General features: G+C 41.7%; 1 protein-coding gene across 1 annotated transcript in view; it reads right to left on the reverse strand.

Moving 5' to 3' along the window:
- The window catches only part of grid1b (glutamate receptor, ionotropic, delta 1b), a 447,082-nt gene that overhangs the window by 14,716 nt on the left and 409,600 nt on the right, over nt 1-22,766 (reverse strand). The window contains exons 12-14 of the mRNA XM_063003856.1: nt 20,806-20,944; nt 11,947-12,142; nt 5,587-5,753 (exon numbers count right to left, since the gene is read on the reverse strand). Of these exons, the coding sequence (XP_062859926.1) occupies nt 5,587-5,753; nt 11,947-12,142; nt 20,806-20,944 (502 nt within the window). The remainder of the gene's footprint in view (nt 1-5,586; nt 5,754-11,946; nt 12,143-20,805; nt 20,945-22,766) is intronic.

The following is a 22,766-nucleotide window of genomic DNA, read 5'->3' on the forward strand; positions in this document are numbered from 1 at the left end:
AGAACACAGGATGCCGGCATTTAGCAGACGCTTTTTTCCAAAGCGACTTACAGTTCCATGACAGTATATTGGCTTATCAAATGAGGGTTAAGGGCCTTGCTCAAGGGCCCAAAAGTGGCAACTTGGCAGTGGTGGGGCTTGAACCAGTGACCTTTTGATTACTAGTCCAGTACCTTAACCACACACACACACACACATACCTGGAAAGACTTTTTTAGCAAGTCCAATTAACCTCACGCATGTCTTTGGACAGTAGAAGGAAACCAGAACACCCGGAACGCACCGGAACACACAGACACGGAGAGAACATGTAAACTCCACACAGAAAGGACACGGACCGCTCCACCTGGGAATCAAACCCAGGACCTTCTTGCTATGAGGCAACAGTGCGAGCCACCCGTTCCTTTAACTTTGAAGTTGTGAACTATGCTTCCAACTGAGGCGGCACAGTGGCTCAGTGGGTAGCACTGTCTCCTCAAGAAGGTCCTGGGTTCGATTCCTAGGTGAAACGGTCCGGGTGCTTTCTGTGTGGAGTTGGCATTTAGCAGACACTTTTAGCAGACGCCTAAGCGATTGAAGGTTAAGGGTCTTGCTCAAGAGTCCAACAGTGACACCCTGGCAGGGATGGGGCTTGAACCAGAAACCTTTTAAATACTAGTCCAGTTCTTTAACCTAAAATCCAAAGTGACAAAGTGACAAATCTCAGCAATTGAGAGTTAAGGGCCTTGCTCAAGGGTTCAACAGTGACAACCTGGCAGTGGTGGGGCCTGAATCAGCGACCTCTGGATTACTAGTCCGGTACCTTAACCAAAGAACCAGGTTGCATGTTCTCCTTGTGTCTGTGTGGGTTTCCTCCGGTTTCCTCCCATAGTACAAAGACGCGCAAGTGAGGTGAATTGAGGATATAAAATTGTCCATGACTGTGTTTGGATATTAAAAACTTGAACTGATGAATCTTGTGTAATGAGTAACTACCGTTCCTGTCATGAATGTAACCAAAGTGTGTAAAACATGACGTTAAAATCCTAATAAATTTAAGCGGCTTTGTTGTCTTTGCTGTCTGTGTGTTGTTTATGCAAGACAATTATCTCTTCTCTCGAGTTTTAACATGCAATTAAACATCACAGTCAACAAACCCCCAGTGAGTCCAGGTATTTGATATCAAGCACACCTGCTGCAGCTAATGAAACCCTCGATTCGTTGCATCAGACGATGCAAGACGACAGCTGATCTGCAAATGTGTTCTCTATTAAGATAAAAGACAGCAGTGGTCATTAAAAATAGAATTTTGTGCTGAATTTACAGAAACCACTTGTTATATTAGTCGTGTTTGGTTGGTTTATTACAAACAGCTGGAAGTTTGTAAATCTTGCTGATAAACCTAAAGTGTAATAGAGATTGAATCATTTTGATTGCAACTACACTGATCAGCCATGACATTAAAACCACCTCCTTGTTTCTACACTCACTGTCCATTTTATCAGCTCCAATTACCATATAGAAGCACTTTGTAGTTCTACAATTACTGACTGTAGTCCATCTGTTTCTCTGCATGCTTTGTTAGCCCACTTTCATGCTGTTCTTCAATGGTCAGGACACCCATAGGACCACCACAGAGCAGGTATTATTTAGGTGGTGGATCATTCTCAGCACTGCAATGACACTGACATGGTGGTGGTGTGTTAGTTTGTGTTGTGCTGTTCACTCACTGTCCACTCTATTAGACACTCCTACCTAGTTGGATGTAAAGTCAGAGACGATCGCTCATCTATTGCTGCTGTTTGAGTTGGTCATTTTCTAGACCTTCATCAGTGGTCACAGGACGCTGCCCACGGGGCGCTGTTGGCTGGACGTTTTTGATTGGTGGACTATTCTCAGTCCAGCAGTGACAGTGAGGTGTTTAAAAACTCCATCAGCGCTGCTGTGTCTTATCCACTCATACCAGCACAACACACACTAACACACCACCACCATGTCAGTGTCACTGCAGTGCTGAGAATGATCCACCACCTAAATAATACCTGCTCTGTGGTGGTCCTGTGGGGGTCCTGACCATTGAAGAACAGCATGAAAGGGGGCTAACAAAGCATGTAGAGAAACAGATGGACTACAGTCAGTAATTGTAGAACTACAAAGTGCTCCTATATGGTAAGTGGAGCAGATAAAATGGACAGTGAGTGTAGAAACCAGGAGGTGGTTTTAATGTTATGGCTGATCGGTGTATATGAGACAAACAATAAACAATAATTAGTAGGGGTGTCTACACACTTTTTACCCCATAGTGTGAACAAAAGGACAGTCTGTATTAAGCCTTGACTTTGCATCTCTGTAATGAAGATTTTAGTCCTGTGGGTTTCAAGCTGTTGAATCATACCAGAACGCTCTCGGCGGATCGATACCAAATTGCATCAATGCCGTCTGGAGACAGAATCCACCTCTCTCTATTCTTCACATCCAGACGACACGCGATTATACAGTCGCGGCCGCTGACGAGCGATCATATTGAGATTTGGATAATCTACCCGCATCTGTTGCTTCACAAAGGGATCAATTTGTAATAAGTTAAAATAAACAAAATCACACTCACTCTCCGAAAAACAACAGATGAATCGAAGCCGGAGAAGAACGGGCACACGTCTCTGCTTTTCTTCCTCTTGTGTGGACGATCGAAGGTTACGCCGACGGTTATTTCTGATTGCGCGTTGTTTGTGACACACAGCGGCACTCGTTAAACATCAAATTCTTTTTGCTTAAGCGCTGAAGCACTTAAAGTGGTATAAAAATAATCACCCCCCTTTTTACTGCATGTTCGTCAGAAAGAACGATTTCAGATCATTTCAGGTAAAAACTCAACACATTTTGTAAAACATCATAACTGAGAATTTTATTTCTGAGAGTTGAGAACATTTCACACGTAACAGCCTACCCGGTCTCCCCTCCTGCACTGTCACTGAAAGGACAGTGATCCAGATGTGTTTGGCCATAAGAGCAGTTAAGGTACTGGACTAGTAATCAAAAAATCGCTGATTTAAGCCCTACCACTGCCAGGTTGTCGCTTATCCCTCAATTACTTAGACAATACACTGTCACAGTACTGTAAGTCACTTTGGATTTTAGGGCAGAAGTAGCTCAGTGGTTTAGATACTGGACCAGTAATCAAAAGGTTGCTGGTTCAAGCCCCACTACTGCCAGGGTGTCACTCAATTGCTTAGACAGTATACTGTCATAGAACTGTAAGTCACTTTGGCTTTTAGGGCAGAAGTAGCACAGCTGTTAAGGTACCGGACTAGTAATCCAGAAGTCACTGTTTCAGGCCCCACCACTGCCAGGTTGTCACTGTTGGGCCCTTGAGCAAGGCCCTTAACTCTCAATTGCTTAGACAGTAACATGGTACTGTCACAGTACTGTAAGTCACTTTGGACTTTAGGGCAGAGGTAGCTCAGTGGTTAAAGTACTAGATTAGTAATCAAAAGGTCACTGATTCAAGCCCCACCACTGCCCTGTTGTTACTGTTGGGCTCTTGAACAAGGAACTTAACCTTCAATTGGTTTGACAGTATCACAGTATTGTCAATGTACTGTAAGTTGATTTGGATTTTAGGGCAGAAGTAGCTCAGCGGTTAAGGTACTAAACTAGTAATTAAAAGGTCACTGATTCAAGCCCCACCATGTTGTTACTTTTGGGCCCTTGAGCAAGGCCCTTAACCCTCAATTGCTTAGACTGTATACTGTCACAGTACTGTAAGTCGCTTTGGATTATAAGGCAGAAGTAGCTCAGTGGTAAGGTACTGGACTAGAAATCAAAAGGTTGCAGCCAGGTTGCCACTGTTGGGCCCTTGAGCAAGGCCCTTAACCCTTAATTGATTGGACAGTATGCTGTCACAGTACTGTAAGTCGCTTTGGATTTTAGGGCAGAGGTAGCTCAGCAGTTAAGGTACTGGACTAGTAGTCAAAAGGTCGCTGATTCAAGCCCCACCATGTCGTTACTGTTGGACCCTTGAGCAAGGCCCTTAACCCTCAATTGCTTAGACTGTATACTGTCACAGTACTGTAAGTCACTTTGGATTTTAGGGCAGAAGTAGCTCAGTGGTTAAGGTACTAGACTAATAATCAAAAGGTCACTCTTCCAAGCCCCACCACTGCCTGCATCACTGTTGGGCCCTTGAGTAAGGCCCTTAACTGATTAGACAGTATCACAGTAGTCACTGTCACTTTGGCTTTTAGGGCAGTGGTAGCTCAGTGGTTAACCTTCTTGTCCTTGTTTATCTGGTCTGTTCCACTGTTCTGTATGGAGTATTGTAAACACAACCTGAACACAGTGTCTTTGAATACAAAATGTGTTCCCTGCTGAGCCTTGTTCCACATTCCTTGTCGTGCCCTGTTCCCAGCTTAGTTAATGTTAAAGCCTTGTTCTGTCCTAAGCCGAGCCAAGCCAGGCCCAGCCAAGCCAAACTGTGAATCGAGCCTTGTTATCATCCAAGCCTTGTTCCGCGTTCCGTTTCATGTTCCATGCCATTTTAAGTCTCGTTTCCCATTCTAGTCCTGTACCAAGCCTCGTTAGTTATCTACGTTATGCCTTTTATATTTTCCTGGTGTTCATTGATGTCCTGGTTATGACCCTTGACTATTAATGGACTTGGATTCTGAGTTCAGATGACATGCCCTCGTTTACCCCGTTTCACCAAACTCCTGTTCTCACCCTGCACTGATAACACGCATCATAAGAAGCGCTCTAGGGTGAAATCACTGACCTTATCTCACACAGCATTACCCAACATTTCTACTAATGTTTCCTCAACATTGGAAAAGCATGACTTTTTTTTAAACACAATAATAAGTGTTTCATTTTATGGATCTCTGCAGCTAAATGGAGATAAACTGATGAGAATAAATAATTGTGTATCATCAGCATTAATCCAGAGCTTACTATCTTCAGTAGGCACCTTTCAAAGGGTTGTGGACCAAGATCTGAGATCTTTTCTGAAATTCTGACCAGGGCGGATTCAAACTAGGGACCCTGAAGCTGTGCTGCACCAACATTACCTGTGCAGCCCTTAAATCCAGGTATTTTATCTTTATCTTTAACTTTAGCTAAGAGCAGAGACATCAGTGGTCCAATTAGAAACAATCAACAAAACGTTTTTTAGCGTATGGTCTACTGTGAATCAAACTGCAGATTGTAACCCTGGTAAATGTGTCACAACACACAGTGCATCAAACCCTTCTGTGCCAGTCAAAGTGCCCATACAACTCAGCCCGTACAACTCAGGGCAGTTGTAGCCTAGCGGTTAAGATACTGGACTAGTAATCAGTATATCGCTGGTTCAAACCCCACCACTGCCAGGTTGTCACTGTTGGGCCCTTGAGCAAGGCTCTTAACCCTTAATTGCTTAGACTGTTTTGAATAAGACACTCGCTTTGAATAAAGGCATCTGCTAAATGCTGAAAATGTAAATATAAAACTCCTGTCCACGGTGCGTACTATACACAGACACAGAGGTCTATAAACACTACAAACAGTTCAAGGACTACAATAAATACAGACATGAGGACTAAACGAGGATAACGGCTGCTGGTGGGTACTCACTTTTGGGAGAAGAGGTCTCTGTAGGGGCTGCCGTGCTGCAGGGCGATACCGTAGCCCTTACTGCTCATGCTGTTACCCGAGACCATGATGGTGCAGTCATCATCTGTCAGCGCTGCATATTCCACCACTGCCATGTCCCACAGGAAAGCATATGAACCCTTCTTTGCCTGAAAAAAACACCCAAAACAAAACATGGATTAGTCCAAATTATTCAGGAATCAGGAATTTTTAAACACTGCATTAAGACAAACTGTTTTTTTATATTCTGCAACTGTTGATGTTTTTTTTTGTGTTTGTTTGCAAACTTAAGCATCTTCTGTAATTTTACAGTTTTAACAGCAGATGGTTTTGGCTCCCTGGTCTGTTTAAATTGTACTTAGCTACATCTGCATGAATTAGTTAAAATGTTATTAGATTCCGTTTTATTACTGGACTGTTTGAGGTTCCAGCGCATCTACATTTTACTCAGGTACAAAGTTCAAATAAAGCTATAATAATAATAATAATAATAATTATAATAATAATAATAATAATAATAATAATAATAATAATAATAATAATAATAAATAATACAAATCTTAAAATCTTAAAATATCAAAAAATTGTTATTTATTATAATTAAAAATAATAATAATAATTATTATTATTATTGTTATTGTTATTATAATCATTATAATATTTAGAAGAATAAACAATTCCTAAAATAATAAGAAAAAAACAATAAAATAATAATAATAATAATAATAAATAATAATAATAATAATAATAATAATAATAATAATAATAATAATAATAATAATAATAATAATAATAATAATAATAATAATATATGAGCTGTAACAGATTATCATGTCACACTTGTGGAAAGCCTTCTCAAACACACAAGCTCATGGTCATGACTCCAGTACCTCTGGACATGTAGTGTATACAGTATCAGGAGTGTTTAATAGAATCAAGAGTTTATGCTACAGTTAAGTGAACGTTTATGAAATTGGGGTGAATTATTTATAACGTTATAGCTGTATGAAACAGATCACACTGGTGTTAAACCACTTCATCATCTATCAAGTAAACAAGAACAATCTCCAATTACAGTGAACTACCAGGTTTACTACCAAACCTAACCATGGTGCTGTTCCTGCTGCACTCTGTGCCTCACCCAGACAGTAGGTGTTCTCAGTGTTAGAAAGGCTTTCCATAAATGTTTGGAATGTGTCTGTGGAAATTTGTGTCCATTCAGTTATAAGACATCAGTAATGTTCGATGTGAAGGCCTGGCTCACAATCGTCATTCCAATTCATCACAAAGGTGTTTAAGCTTGGTGAGGTCAGGGCTCTGTGGCGTGTCTTTATGGACCTTGCTCAGGTTTTTAAGGGCTTCTCAAAACTGTTACTACAATTTAGAAGCACCTCATTTCTTATCTCATATGATTTCATACATTTGTGTGTAACTGTATGTAGTGACAGGCGTGTCGATCATTGTTTTTAAAGGCAGCGCCGACATAATTAGATCACACATTGTAATTAACCGTGAAACTGTGACACCATAACAAGCATCAATTAACACTCGACATAAACACATAAACACGCTGATAACCGCTTACAACAACAGCGCTGTTATGCTAATGAGATTTCTATGATCATTGCTAATTCCAGCGCCAGTGATGTTAAGTGCAGTTTGATCCTTTGCATCCATTTTTCCAATTATGATCAACTACATCTAAGGCAGTTGTAGCCTAGTGGTTAAGGTACCGGACTAGTAATCAAAAGGTCGCTGGTTGAAGTCCCACCACTGCCAGGTTGCCACTGTTGGGCCCTTAAACAAGACTCTTAACCTTCAATTGCTTGGACAATATACACAAACCAGGCATAACATTATGACCACTGACAAGTGAAGTGAATAACACTGACTATCTCTTCATCACGGCACCTGTTAGTGGGTGGGATATATTAGGCAGCAAGTGAACATTTTATCCTCAAAGTTGATGTGCTAGAAGCAGGAAAAATGAGGATGTGTGAGGATTTGAGCGAGTTTGACGAGGGCCAAATTGTGATGACTAGACGACTGGGTCAGAGCATCTCCAAAACTGCAGCTCTTGTGAAGTGTTCCCGGTCTGCAGTGGTCAGTATCTATTAAAAGTGGTCCAAACAAGGAACAGTGGTGTACAAGCTACTGTAGCTCAAATTGCTGAAGAAGTTTGTTGTGTATGGGGCTGCATAGTCGCAGACCAGTCAGGGTGCCCATGCTGACCCCTGTCCACCACCGAAAGCTCCAACAACGGGCATGTGAGCATCGGAACTGGACCACGGAGCAATGGAATAATGTGGCCTGGTCTGATGAATCATGTTTTCTTTTACATCACGTGGATGGCCGGGTGTGTGTGCGTTGCTTACCTGGGGAACTACATTTCAGATCTGTATCATGTTCCAAAAAACTTGGGACAGGGGCTAGTAATGGGGTAACAAAATACTATGCTGTATGTAACTTTGACTTTCGTTTTATTGCAGCCAGTCTGAACCCAAAATATTTTAGATTTTGTCTGGTCAACTTTTATTTTTGTCAATAAACATTTAGTCCTGCATTTAAGACCTTCAACACATTCCAAAAAACTTGGGACAGGGGCAGTTTAAGGCTAGTAATGAGGTAAAAAAAAAAAATGATGTGAAAGCGCCAACAATGGGCACGTGAGCATCGGAACTGGACCACGGAGCAATGGAAGAATGTGGCCTGGTCTGATGAATCACGTTTTCTTTTACATCAGGTGGATGGCCGGGTGCGTGTGCGTCACTTACCTGGGGAACACATGCAGCAAAAGGGGGACCAACACAATATTAGGAAGGTGGTCATAATGTTGTGCCTCATTGATGCATACTGTCACAGTACTGAACATCGCTTTGAAGCGTCTGCTAAATGCCAAAAATGTAAATGTACATCAGGCAACATCAGAAAAACACCCCCAAATCAGAAAAAGTTGGGACAGTATGGACAATTCAAATAAGAAACCTGCAGTTCATAACATTTACTTTGACTTTTATTTTATTTTAGACATTTGGAACCCAAAATATTTCAGATTTTGTCTGGTTGGCTTCATTTCATTTAATGAAGTTAATAAACATCCAGTCCTGCATTTCAGGCCTGCAACATGCTCCAAAAAAGTTGGTACAGGGGCAATTTAGGGCTAGTAATGAGGTAAAAAATGAAATAATGATGTAACAGGAACCCAATATATATATATTATTTTATTTCTGCATTTTCTCCCAATTTATTGTTGTCAATCTGTCTTCTGCTGTGGATCCCTGATTGCAGTTGAGGAGGGTATATTACTGCTCATGCCTCCTCCGACCCGCAGGCAGCCCTTAGTGGAACCCTTTTTCACCCATGCACTCTGCACAGGCGCCTCTCTATCTGCCAATCAGGGTCCTTACACAGCGTTTGAAGACCCCACCCATATAGTCCGGTCAATTCGCCCTAGAAGAAATGTATCTGCTGCAGGCACTGCCAATTATGCCCGCTAGATGGCGCCCAGCTGGCGGGTGGCAACGACGAGTTTCGAGATGAGGAGTTCAGAATCTTGGCGCTGGTGTGCTAGTGGAAAATCCCGCTGCGCCACCTGGGTGCCAGGAACCCAAAATATTTTATGTTTTTTATATCGACTTTATTTTATCTGTTAATAAACATCCATTCCTGCATTTAGGACCTGCAACACATTCCAAAAAACTTGGGACAGGGCAATTTAGGCCTAGTAATGAGGTAAAAAAAAATTATGATGTGATTTCAAACAGGTGATTGTAATCATGATTTGGTACAAAAGCAGTATTCACCAAAGGCCGAAGCTTTGAGGAGCAAGGACAATCAGAAAATCTCCAGACTGTCAACAAACGCTTGACAAAAAAAAATAAAAATGTTCCTCAGAGAAAGACTGGAAGGTTTGTATTAATCAATCCTATTTATTTTTATTCATATTTTCCTGTTTTAATACTTTATGAAGTGGATCATAGGTTTTCAGAACTCTGGAGGCTCATTTCTGAGCAACTTTAGGTTCCTGGATCGTCAGTACAAATTCCATAAGCAAAGTATATGGAACAGTGGTCTCTTTGTCAAGGTTTGAAGAGGAGATGTATTCGGATAGAAGACACATGTCCACCAGCTGTACGTGAACCTTTGACCATTGAGTCTTGACCATTCAATAATTTTCTTCGAGATAAATAAAGTATCTGCCTGCCTGCCTGCCTGCCTGTCTGTCTGTCTGTCTATCTATCTATCTATCTATCTATCTATCTATCTATCTATCTATCTATCTATCTATCTATCGTCTGTCTGTCTGTCTGTCTGTCTGTCTGTCTGTCTGTCTGTCTGTCTATCTATCTATCTATCTATCTATCTATCTATCTATCTATCTATCTGTCTGTCTGTCTGTCTATCTTCCTGCCTATCTATCTATCTATCTATCTATCTATCTATCTATCTATCTATCTATCTATCTATCGTCTGTCTGTCTGTCTGTCTGTCTGTCTGTCTGTCTGTCTGTCTGTCTCTCTCTCTCTCTCTCTCTCTCTCTCTCTCTCTCTCTCTCTCTATCTATCTATCTATCTATCTATCTACCTGTCTGTTTGTCTTTCTATCTATCATCTGTCTGTCTGTCTGTCTGTCTATCTATCTATATGTCTGTCTGTCTATCTATCTATCTATCTTGATTAATAAAGATAAAATTACATGATCAATGAGCAGAAAAAACTTAATCAGATGAAATAACAGAGCTTGGTTTGGACACGAGGACTCTAGATAATTAAAGCGTGAAAGCTTCATCCTGTAGCGTCGATCACGACTTTGTTTAGTTGTTGGTTAGCAGGAATAGCGAGCGCGTCTCCCGACCACATAAATCAAAACCAGCTGCTCAGAAATGATCAACCACCAGGAGAAAAACTAACTGATGCAGAATGAAGAGTCGGACAGAACAATTCATCACCCAACTCCATCAAGTGTTCGATGCAGCGCCTGGCAAATTAGGAGCTCAAAAAAATAATAATCGCACTCATTAAAACCTTCATTAGAATAATTAGCGTGAAAGTGTCGACAGCACACACATGAAAGAAAAAAATAATAAACAAACAGAAAAATCTGTTTATGTTCCAGGCTTTTAATTCGTCATATTTACAAAAAGCCTGCAGGAGGAGAAATGCTTTCACGTCTGATGATTTTTTTTTTTGGTTGGATGGTTTGGTGGTTGTTTATAGATTTAATAAAGATGCAGAAAAGTGTGTTTTTACTTTTATTCATGTATGAAGAAAATCTACACCAGCTTTGGCCACTAGGCAGTTGTTTATTATTTAGTTTGTTTATTACAGGGGTGTCAAACTAATTTCCACCGAGAGCCACATCTGCATTATGGTGGCCCTCGAAGTGCCAACTGTAACGTATCCTGCTGTGATTGCAGTCGGCCTTTTAATTCTTGGACAATTTGTTGTTTTTCTTGGAGGCTGAATTCTGTGTTTGGTGTCAAAATGGCAAATTGATACTGTATATTTATAATGTTTATCTACATTTATATTGTCCTCCTTTACCACAGACACGCCTCATAACACAAGAGACGTACCTAATCTTTCATAAAATTTCCTCCTTCTGCTTCAGTTTTCTCTTCTTGTACATTTTGGGATTATTTGTAAATATTTCTCAACATCACTTGTTGGAAAACAGCCTCAGTTAAACGCTAATGTGGAAACACTGCCATCTATTGGCGGGATGCGGTCACTTTGCGGGTCACAAAATCGGCATGCATTGTGGGAGATGCAGTTTATGTAGGATTTTACAGTGTATTTTAAGACAATCATACGTCGTTTAAGCTCTCGCGGACCGCATAAAATGACGTGGTGGGCCAGATTTGGTGAGCGGGCCTTGAGTTTGACATGTGGTTTGTTAAAACAACAAAATGACTTTATGTTTTTTTTTTTTTTTTTTAATGACATTGTGTTAGTGAGGTAGATTAAATTTTTATTCATATAATTTTTTTTTTTTTTTTTTTTTTTTTTTTACATTTAACTCAAGCAATTTTGAGAGTAACTGCTTTTTATGCTTGGGTTTGATAGTAATGAAGTATGGTAGTGGAAGCATCATGATATAGAGCAAAAGCATTGGGACGCATTAAAAACTAATTTAATCTCATCAACCGAGGAAGTACATCTGACCACAATAACTCAACACTAGATGTTTCATGGTTCAGCCAATCTCTCTATTGAAATGGACTTATTTCTCACTCTGGATGCCAAAAACTGTAATTACCATCAACAATTTTGCAAACGTTGTACATTCCTGAGGTCTAAATCCAATTTACTCATCAAACTCTCTAAAATAAAAACCCTGTACCTTGCGGATTCCCTCTGACGGGCTGGAGACAGAAAAGTCCTGGCCATTGTTCTTGCTGATGGTCCTCCACAGCTCAGCGTAGGTGCTGTCCTGCTCCAGCGGGTTCATGCCCTTGGCTTTGAAGTAGTCGTACACTGCCGAGTCTCTCACGGTTCCGTAATCCAAATCGACCTGCTTGGCCAGATCCTGAAACGTCCTGCAGGAGAGGAACAGAGAACAACATGATGGCATGACGTCATAAGTATAATCTGGTGTAGTGAACTTTATAGAAATGGCTGTGGGAGCAGGAGTGAAGAGCTTCAGAGAAAAAACCAGAGGGACAAGAAGTGGCGCTCAATGCTCCAGTCTGACATGAAGCTAATTTATTTATTGATTGATTTGTAATTGGTATTTATGCATTTTCTGCCCAATTTTCTACCAATCTAGTCGTATCCAACTATCCAACTGTACAGGTAACTACGCCCCCTTCAGCACATGTGCAGTACCGACCTCATCTTTTCCCCTGCAATAGGTGGGTTTGTATGAGGATCCGTATCGTGCACGGAGAGTCACTCACCGATCCCCATTAATAATAATAATAATAATACATTTAATTTGTAATGCACTTTACATTTGTGTACAAATCTCAAAGTGCCACAAGATAAAAGACATCACTACAAATAAATAATTAATAAATAAATAAATAAAATAGCTGCAATCACTACATAAATTAAAAATTATTCATAGGTTCTGCTAAAAAGAAAGGTTTTGAGTCTCTTCTTAAAAGTCCCAATCGTCTGTGGTGCCCTCAAATGTTCAGGGAGGGCATTTCAAAGGCGAGGGGCAGCAGAACAGAAGGCCCGATCACCCATGGTACTGAGCTTGGTTCTTGGGGGGAGAAGGCGATTTGAGTTGGTAGAGCGGAAGGATCGGAATGAGGTTTGAGTGGTGAGCAGTTCGCAGAGAACGTAGAATCAGTGTGATATGCTCATATTTTCGCACTCTCATCAGGATCCTAGCGGCGCTGTTCTGAACGCTCTGTAATCTATGAAGACTTTTGCTAGAAATCCCAACGAGAAGTGCATTGCAGTAATCCAGTCTGGAGGAGACAAAAGCGTGCATCAGTTAGCATCATTAGCCATTGCACCACCATCAATCAGCCAGCAGAGGCCGCAATTGCAGCAGTTATGAGAAAACCCTGTTCAGCCATTGTCCCGCCTCTTACAGCCAATCGTGTGACTCTGTGAGCACCCAGCTGGCTGATAGCACCAGAGCTGAAATTCAAACCTGAGAGCTTGAGATCTCGGCACTGGTGGGCTAGTGTGTTTTTACTCTGAGTCAAGATGGAGTAATAACGGTTTGTGAGCGGCCAGCCATTAGGGGTCAACCATTCGCCTCTCGGTTCGGTGCATATTCCTACTGTAATCTGCTACAAATCATCAGGACTCAGGAACACGGCCTGGAGCCACATACAGTACCCATTACACAGTCCTGGTGACACAGCGGGTAGTGTTGCTGTCACCCAGCTCCAGGGACCGACCCATTAGAGGAGGTGGTGGTAGCTGAAGGCTATAACAGACTGGATAAGCACTGAGATGATGAAGCTTTATAGTGACACAGAACTAAAAGGATGTGGCAACCCAAATCAAAGTGACAAAGATGATTTATGATTCATCCAATCCTACACAGTACATTTTATTCCAGCACAGAGGCGAAAGCAAGACCAACCACAGAGACCCTGGAGAGCACAGAGACCCTGGAGAGCACAGTGACCACAGAGACCCTGGAGACCACAGAGAGCAGTGACCCCAGAGACCCCGGGGAGCAGAGACCCCGGAGAGCACAGAAACCCCGGGGACCACAGAGACCCCGGAAAGCACAGAGACCCTGGAAAGCACAGAGACCTCGGAGAGCACAGATACCCTGGAGAGCTCAGAGACCCTGGATAGCACAGAGATACCAGAAAGCACAGAGACCCCCAGAAAGTACAGAGACCCTGGAGACCACAGAGACTCCAGAGAGCACAGAGACCACAAAGACCCCGGAGAGCACAGAGACCACAGAGACCCCGGAGAGCACACAGACCCCAGAGAGCACAGAGACCCCGGAGAGCACAGAGACTCCTGAGAGCACAGAGACCCTGGAGAGCACAGAGACCCTGGAATGCACAGAGACTCCTGAGAGAACAGAGACCCCGGAGAGAACAGAGACCCCGGAGAGAACAGAGACCACAGAGATCCCGGAGACCCTGGAGAACAAACTCACACCTAAAATAATAACCCAACAGAGAAGCAGCTTCTGCTCACAATTTTTGTCTGTTTTCTCTGTCATCTGTCACATACAGCAGATACAATTACATTCACTGATCCAATTTAATTTTCACCTTCACAAAGTGCTGACCAGCCTGGCTGTGAGGTACAAACACGCCCCACACTGAGGGTTCCAATTCTCCAATTCTGCTAGTACAGCTTAAAACAAACACAAAATAAAAACAGACAACTTCCTGTACGAGGACAGATCCTCCATCCTCCAGCTACAGTGTTCTGAGTCTGTAGTGTGACTAAGGGTAGATGTGGGTAGATGAGGGTAGGTTAGCAAGGTTAGGGGTAGGTTAATAAGCTTAGGGGTAGGTTAATAAAGTTAGAGGTAGGTTAATAAAGCTTGGGGTAGGTTAATAAGAGCAGGGTAGGTTAATAAGCTTAGGGGTAGGTTAATAAAGTTAGAGGTAGGTTAATAAAGCTTGGGGTAGGTTAATAAGGTTAGGGGTAGGTTAATAGGCTTAGGGGTAGGTTAATATTTTCAGCATTTAGCAGACACCTTTATCCAAAGCGACTTACATTACAGTTACAGTATACAGTCTGAGCAATTGGGGGTTAAGGGCCTTGCTCAAGGGCCCAACAGCAGCAACCTGGCAGTGGCAGGGCTTGAACCAGCAACCTTCTGACTACTAGTCCAGTACCTTAACCACTAGGCTACGGCTTGCCCACCTCTAATAAAGTTAGAGGTAGGTTAATAAGGTTAGGTGTGGGTTAATGAGGTTAGGTGAAGGTTATATTAGAGGTTATAGTAGCGTTGGGTTACATTATGTGCATTATGATGGGGGTTGCTAAACAGTTATGGTCTATGTTATGGTTCATATTTGTGTTTAGGTTATGGTTCAGGTTATGGTTTATGTTGAGGTTAACGTTATGGTTCAGATTATAGTTACAATAATGGATCAGGTTAAGGTTGAGGTTAGTGTTCAGGTTATGGTCCAGGTTATGGTTCTTGTTATGGTTTAGATTATGGTTCAGATTATAGTTCAGGTTAGAGTTCTTGTTATGGTTCAGGTTATGGTTTAGATTATGGTTCAGGTTATGATTCAGATTATAGTTCTTTTTATGATTCAGGTTATGGTTTAGATTATGGTTCAGGTTATAGTTCTTGTTACGATTCAGATTATAGTTCTTTTTATGGTTCAGGTTATGGTTCTTGTTATGATTCAGATTATAGTTCAGGTTAGAGTTCTTGTTATGGTCCAGGTTATAGTTCTTGTTATGGTTCAGGTTATGGTTCAGGTTATGATTCAGATTATAGTTCTTTTTATGGTTCAGGTTATGGTTCTTGTTATGTTTCAGATTATAGTTCAGGTTAGAGTTCTTGTTATGGTCCAGGTTAGAGTTCTTGTTATGGTTCAGGTTATGGTTCTTGTTATAGTTTGGTTTATGGTTTATGTTAGAACTCAGGATATGTTATGGTTCAGGTTATGGTTCTTGTTATAGTTCCTGTTATAGTTCAGGTTAGTCTCCGTGCAGAGACTCTGATTGCTGTCAGATGCAGGGCTCATGATGTTTGAAATGAAATGAGGTGCAATCAGACTCCCCCCCAACTACACCCCCCAGTCCAAAACTCTGTTCTGACTCCAACATCCATCAACAGGGAGTAAAAGTGACTCAGACGTTCTGCACCAACCAATGAGCCATGAGACCTTCACACTGAGGATGCTCGTCCAAAACATCTATTCCACATGTTGTTACAGGCTGGATTGTATCTTCCACGTCTCGTCTGATATTTATCACACCCAAACTTTTATTTATAAAACTCTCCACATTTTACCAGCTGCACATTTACACATACAGTCACATCCAAAATTATTAGCAAAATATAAAACAATTATTATTAAAAAGAAGCTCTTCTGTTCTGCTAAAGCACCATGCTGAACTCCCTAAGTTTGCTGAGCGCCCCCTAGCAGACACAATCAGCAGTGCCTGCAGCAGACAAAATTGGCCACTAAAGTCTACTGGGTTGGAAAAAAACAGATTAAAAAGTGGGTGGGGTCTTCGATGCTGTGTAGGGACCCTGGTTAGTAGCTCGAGAGGCCTGTACAGAAGTGTGGGAACGTGGAGATCAGTGAGTGACTCTCCCTGTGTGAGACTGGCCTTATATGCAAATCCACCAAAGTACAGGCGAATACGAAGGGGGTTGGTGGACTACACATGCGTCGAAGGGAGCGTGAGTCAGGCAAATATACCCTCCTCAGATGCGTTTAGGGTCACCAGAAGCGGAAGACTTACTGGCTACACAGTCCACAGCACCTTCTTATTTGCCCATACCTTCGGTGAATTCACGCGTGGGGAGCCACGCCCTGATCTCTGGGCTCCTCCGCTTTCTGTACAGGTGACTCGGCTACTAACCAGGGTCCTTACACAGCCCTGAAGACCCCACCCACTTTTTCTGTACAATTATTTCCCACCCGGGAGACTTAATGGCCAATTCTGTCTGCTGCAGGCACTGCCAATTGTGCCCGCTAGGGGCGCCCAGTCGACTGGTAGCAGTGCTGAGTTTTAAACTCGAGGAGCTCAGAATCCAAGCACTGGTGGGATAGAGGAAAATCCTGCCACGCCACCTGGGCACCCGTTTCTTACAACACTTGATGAGATCCAGAATCTGAGAGTCACTCATCCATCCAGAACCTCTCCAGAACCTCCAGGCTCTCCAGGTTCCTCCACTGTGTGCTGTAGGTCAGGGAGACTGAACTCAATCAACCATTTTCACGTGAACTGAGTTGATTTAGAGTCTGCTTTGACCTGTCATCCTGACTGAAGATCAAACCACCTCCCGGTTCCACCTTCTTGTTCAGAGGCATTCAGATTTGCACTCAGAATCTCCAGGTACTTAATGGAGTCCAGGACACCATTGATCTTACTGATGTTCCCAGGTTCTTTAGTTTATAAATAGCTACGGTGGTTTTTGAAGTGTTTTCTGTTCCAGCCTTGCCAGCACTCGCTCAAACGTCACAATCTGACCTTGTTACTGCACCACATAGATTTTTCATCCAGTTTCTTTTTACAACATATCAAAGGAGAAGGTTTGACATCAAACTGTACAGAGAAAAAGAGTCTCAGCACGTACAGGAGAGTTGTAGCAGGTAATCGAAAGGTCACTGGTTCAAGCCGCATCATTGCCAGTTATCCACTGTTGGACCATTGAGCAAGGCCCTTAACCCTTAATTGTTTAGACCGTGTACTGTCCAGTGGCGTAACTAGGAGCTCATGGACCCCAGTGCAAAAAAAATTTTTGGGCCCCCTTAACAAATTTCATAAATACACTGATCAGCCACCCGGTTCTTCAATGGTCAGGACCCCCACATGACCACCACAGAGCAGGTATTATTTAGGTGGTGGATCATTCTCAGCACTGCAGTGACACTGACATGGTGGTGGTGTGTTAGTGTGTGTTGTGCTGGTATGAGTGGATCAGACACAGCAGCGCTGCTGGAGTTTTTAAATTCCGTGTCCATTCACTGTCCACTCTATTGAACACTCCTACCTAGTTAATCCACCTTGTAGATGTAAAGTCAGAGACGATCGCTCATCTGTTGCTGCTGTTTGAGTTGCTCATCTTCTAGATCTTTATCAGTGGTCACAGGACGCAGGTAGTTACGCCCCTGATACTGTCATAGTACTATAAGTCGCTTTGGATAAAATCATCTGCTAAATGTTATGATTAGATCCCTACCAAATTCACAGCCGAGAAAACCACATCACAGACCGTGAAACGAGCCTTTTCTGTGTAATCTGCAATTTGCTGTAAAATTCTAACTTTAACATTTGTATTAAACGATTTAACGTTTTTCATTCATGTAACATTCAAGTGTCTCACGTTTACTGGTTAATTTGCACTATGAGGCGTCCTAGCAATCCTACGGCAATTCAGTTAGCAATCGCTTAGTCCAAGATGTCGAAGTGTAAAGCAGCTAAAAACACGACTCGGGTAACTGAGTTTGGAAAACTAACAACCAATCCTGTAGATGTGGGATGGATGTGGGGGGAAGGGAGGGGGGGGGGGGGGGGGGGGTCAAAACACGTAGTTTCAAGTATTTTTGTATTTGGGACAGAACATGAAGCCTCGCACCATCGCTGGATGTTCTAGGTTTACATTAAGATCTTGGAATACCGTATTTCTTAGTGAGTTCAGTTAGGGCACATTTTACTTTGATATTGTTTCATTAAGCTTCTTAATCACGGAGATCTTGAAACACCGTATTTCTTAGCGAGTTCAGTTTAGGGCGCATTCACACGCACCGCGCACTTTGCTCTATTGGGCTCGTGATTTTTGCGGTTGCCGCAGCGATCAAAGCGCAAAAAGCTTTTAATATAAATACACCTTACGCTTACCACTTTGTTTACATCGCTTACAATTGGAAGTGCATTTTGAGTGAATGTGTAGGGTAGAATCTGGGCTCATTCTGTCGTTACTATATGTTGGACTTAATGAGACGTGTCCACCTCTAACTACTTTATTTCTGCTATAAGCTTAAGCACTTTGCTTTGTGTACAGAATGCCATAAACACGTGCTGCACTTTGTTTAATATGGAGCACTTGAGAATTTGATAATATGGACATAAACCCTGTTTACATTTAGTTTTGTGCCATATTATTATGCCGTACAGTTTGTTGTTAAAATAAAAGAAGCTTAAATAAGATTCTGAATTACATTTTTTAAAGGAAAATTACTCATTTAGATTAATAGACTAATCGATAAAATAGTCAAATAGATTAATCGATAGAAAAATAGTTGTTAGTGGCAGCCCTAGTGTTTTGTAGCTTCTTTTTAAAAATATGAGTGTAATTTAATGACTGCTGTGAAATTAAGCACATTTTCCCATTAATTCAGTAAGGTCCTACTTATAAATATAAAATGTAAATGTACAGAGGAACACGCTTCTATTTACATATTTTTCTGCCGTCTGTGCCAGCGCTCGGCCGTACAGTGGGAGCCTGCGGCTACACCCTCCCTGCCTTCTCCTCCCTCAGACTAAGCAATTTGTATCCTAAGTGTCCGGTCAGTCCGGCACCGTCGGGTCTCCTTTCCTCCTGCGGTTTGTTTCCTGATGGAGAGCTCCTTTGCTCATTAGAATCAGCAAGTCAGGGGATCTTTGTTTGTAAATCATAATTGTAAATCATATTTCCGTTCCACTTCAGCACTGATTGGCCCTTTTTCGATTGTGTGTCGAGGCACAGAGTTGATCTAATTTCCCGGCTGTTTTGGCGAGTGTACCTGGCGTCGGCACTGCATTTCAATCAGTTCATTACGGCTGATGGGCACGCTCGTTCACTTCATCAAATCACAGAAAGAGGGATGATTAAAACTTCTCCCGGGGGGCGTTCTCCAAAACAGCGGCATCATCAATAAATCAGGACAATGACAGGAGAGAGCGGCACTGCAGAGGCAGCCTCAGCACATCCAAAATATTCCGGGAAATCAGACATAAAACAATTAAAAATAATAATAAATAAAATTCCTGCAATTAAGGCTGAGACTGAACGAACGGCACATTAGCTTTGTGTTAATGGTGGCATGTAGCGCCCAGCAGCACAGAAAAGAAACCAGACTGGGGTTCCTGCTGAGGCTCTCACATGGATCAGCGAAAAGAAAACCAGAGACAGAAAAAGTTTCTGGACGAAATGAAAAAGGGAAAATAATAAAAAGCTCAGAGAGCACAGTGGCGCTGGGGGTAGAGCTGTCACCTCACAGCAAGAAGACTGAGGAGCCAGATTCCTTTGCATATTTTCTCTCCGTCTGTGTGGGTTTCATCCAGGTGCTCCGATTTCCTCCCACAAGTCCAAAGACGTGCAGTTGTGCTAATTGGAACTACTAAAAAAATGCCCCAAGTGTGTGTGTGTGTGTGTCATGTGATGAACTGGCTTGCTGTTTGGGGTCTTTGTCTTTCGTCCTATGAATCAGACACACTGTGACCTTGTCCAGGATAAAGCGTTGGTAAAACAGACAGTAAGTGAATGAATAAAAACTCCTTGAATTGTAAAGTAAAGATCACTGAATGGTTTAAACTGATTGGTTGTTAATTTTAATTTTATACATTTAGTAATCACTCCTTTATTTGGTTACCAACTTTACTTAAAACAAGGACTTACCAAGTATTACTATCAAACTCTGAATGAAAAAGGTGGTACATTTATCTCCTGAGCCAATCACTTCCAACATGAAAATCATTATAAGCTGATGAATAAATCTCAGAAGTGGGAACTTACTGCCAGTAACAGCCTTAGCCTTAACAGTCCTAGCCTTGGGTGTCTATACGTCCGGTTTCTGTCTGTCCGCAGTCCGGCACAATGCCTGGACAGACGTATTTGTCCTCCTTTGGAAATTATTTGTATTTCATTGGTTTAAAGCCGCCATATTAATAATAATGTTTAAAATATAAAATACTATGTTTTTTTTAACAACAATAACGTTACATTAAATGTAAACTGTAATTGTTGGGGTGGAAGTGACGGGACGTCACTAAATCTGAATAGGTGTGAATGAGACACGTTCATTTTAATCTTCAGGAAGCTCTCAGTGCTGATCAATATGAGTACAGGTAGAGAGCGACTTACCGTATGGTGTTGTCCATGCGAGACACGGTGAGGTACGCAGCAAGGTTCGCCGTGTAGGATGAACACACGATCAGCGTGAAGAGCCACCAGCTTCCCATCACGATCCTTAATGCCACCGAACCCACGGCTGAATCTCCACCTGTGAGGATACAACACGTACATGTAAGCAGATCAGGGCTTAATGGTAAAAGTGCTTTAATGTGAAGTCAGCTTAAAAAAGATGGGAAAAAAAAACCAGAACCCTGGAACAATCCAGGAGTCTGAAGATGCTGTTATAGATTAAAACCTGACATGCCCTCCTCCCCCCATCCCTAATATTCAGATATGCTTAAACCTCCCTTCCAATAAACTGATAAAAACATATTCCACTCACTAGCTTTGCGTAATGTTAGGCTCCATTAGTTGTATGGCATGAACGTTTTAGAATGTGAGGAACCACTTTACGGGTTGAACGGTGTGGAGATTTTTTAGAACTCATTAAACCCCGCTGTGCATCACGCAACCTCCAAGCCACTTGTCTCGCTCTTCTTTTTTTATATATATTTATATATTTTGCTTATGCCTTTTCTCCCCTTTTTTCTCCCTTTTAGCGCGTCCAATTGCCCGACTGCGTCATGCTTCCTCTCCACCAATGCCGATCCCCGCTCTGATTGAGGAGAACAACGCTAACCCACCCCCCGACACGTGGGCAGCAGCCGTATGCATCTTGTCACCTACACTTTGACGAGTGCAATGCGGATCAGCACTGTATACAGAGAGACACACCCTGAGAGCACTCTTTTCCCGTCTCTGTGCAAGCGCCATCAATCAACCAGTAGAGGTCGTAATTGCATTAGTTATGAGAGAAACACTATCCGGCTTTAATACCCCACCCCTATTTGAAGAACAGGCCAATCACTGTTTATGTGGCTGCTCAGCCCAGCCGGCAGATACGATGTATTCGAGATCCCAGCTCTAATTCTAGCGTGTGTTTTTACTGCTGCACCAACTGAACGGCTTCTCTCGCTCTTCTTGAGCTTCCACCCAGAACTCGAGGACAACAGGTATCAAGACTCTTTTCTGTAGTGGTGGAACGAACTTCTCCTGTTTGTCTGAACATCTGCGTCTCTCACTGTCTTCAACAGCACTTAAGCTTATGCACTTACTAACCTTCTATAGCATTTTATTAATTTCTATATTTCTATATGTTCTAACAGGGTTTCAGCAGATTTGTATCCTTGGATTGTTGTTTACTTACTAGAGGAAGGAAATGTTTACTGAGGAAGCTCTTCAGTAAGTCACTCTGAAGAAAAGCATCTGCTAAATGCCAAACATGTAAATGAGATCTACTTAACAGTCTGCACTCTGGAAAACTGAAGTAGCTCATATTCATCCTGGTGCTCATCAAATCACTCTTGAACAATTTTAGCAGGATGTATAGCGCAATATCATCTTGAACAGAAGTGTCTGCACCACAGGGTGCACCTGGACTGGTCCTGTACACCAGTATCATTATGGATCCTTTACTATACCTAACAGTCACATTATTATGTTACTCTGCATTCAGCTGTGCTAAACATTGTCCAGTTAGTGCACTAACTCTTACCCTGACCAAGGTTAGCAGTTAGCTTATGTAGCATGTCGGTTAGCTAGTCACAAGCTTAATTTTACCCTTAAGGTTAAATCCTTACCAATTTATTTCATATTATCGAAATATTTTTATGTTATTATATTATTTTATTATTATTAAATTTTATTATATTATTGTTATTTCATTATTTTATGTTATATTATTGTTATTATTGTTATAATTTTATTATACTTTATTATTATTTCATTATTTTATGTTATTATATTATTATTTTATTATTATTTTATTTGATTATATTATAATTATTTCATTATTTTATGTTAATTATATTATTCTTATTATTTTATTTTATTATACTATTGTTATTTTATTATTTTGTTATTATATTGTT

The sequence above is a fragment of the Trichomycterus rosablanca genome, chromosome 10 (assembly GCF_030014385.1).
Source record: "Trichomycterus rosablanca isolate fTriRos1 chromosome 10, fTriRos1.hap1, whole genome shotgun sequence".
NCBI classification, from domain to species: Eukaryota; Metazoa; Chordata; class Actinopteri; order Siluriformes; family Trichomycteridae; genus Trichomycterus; species Trichomycterus rosablanca.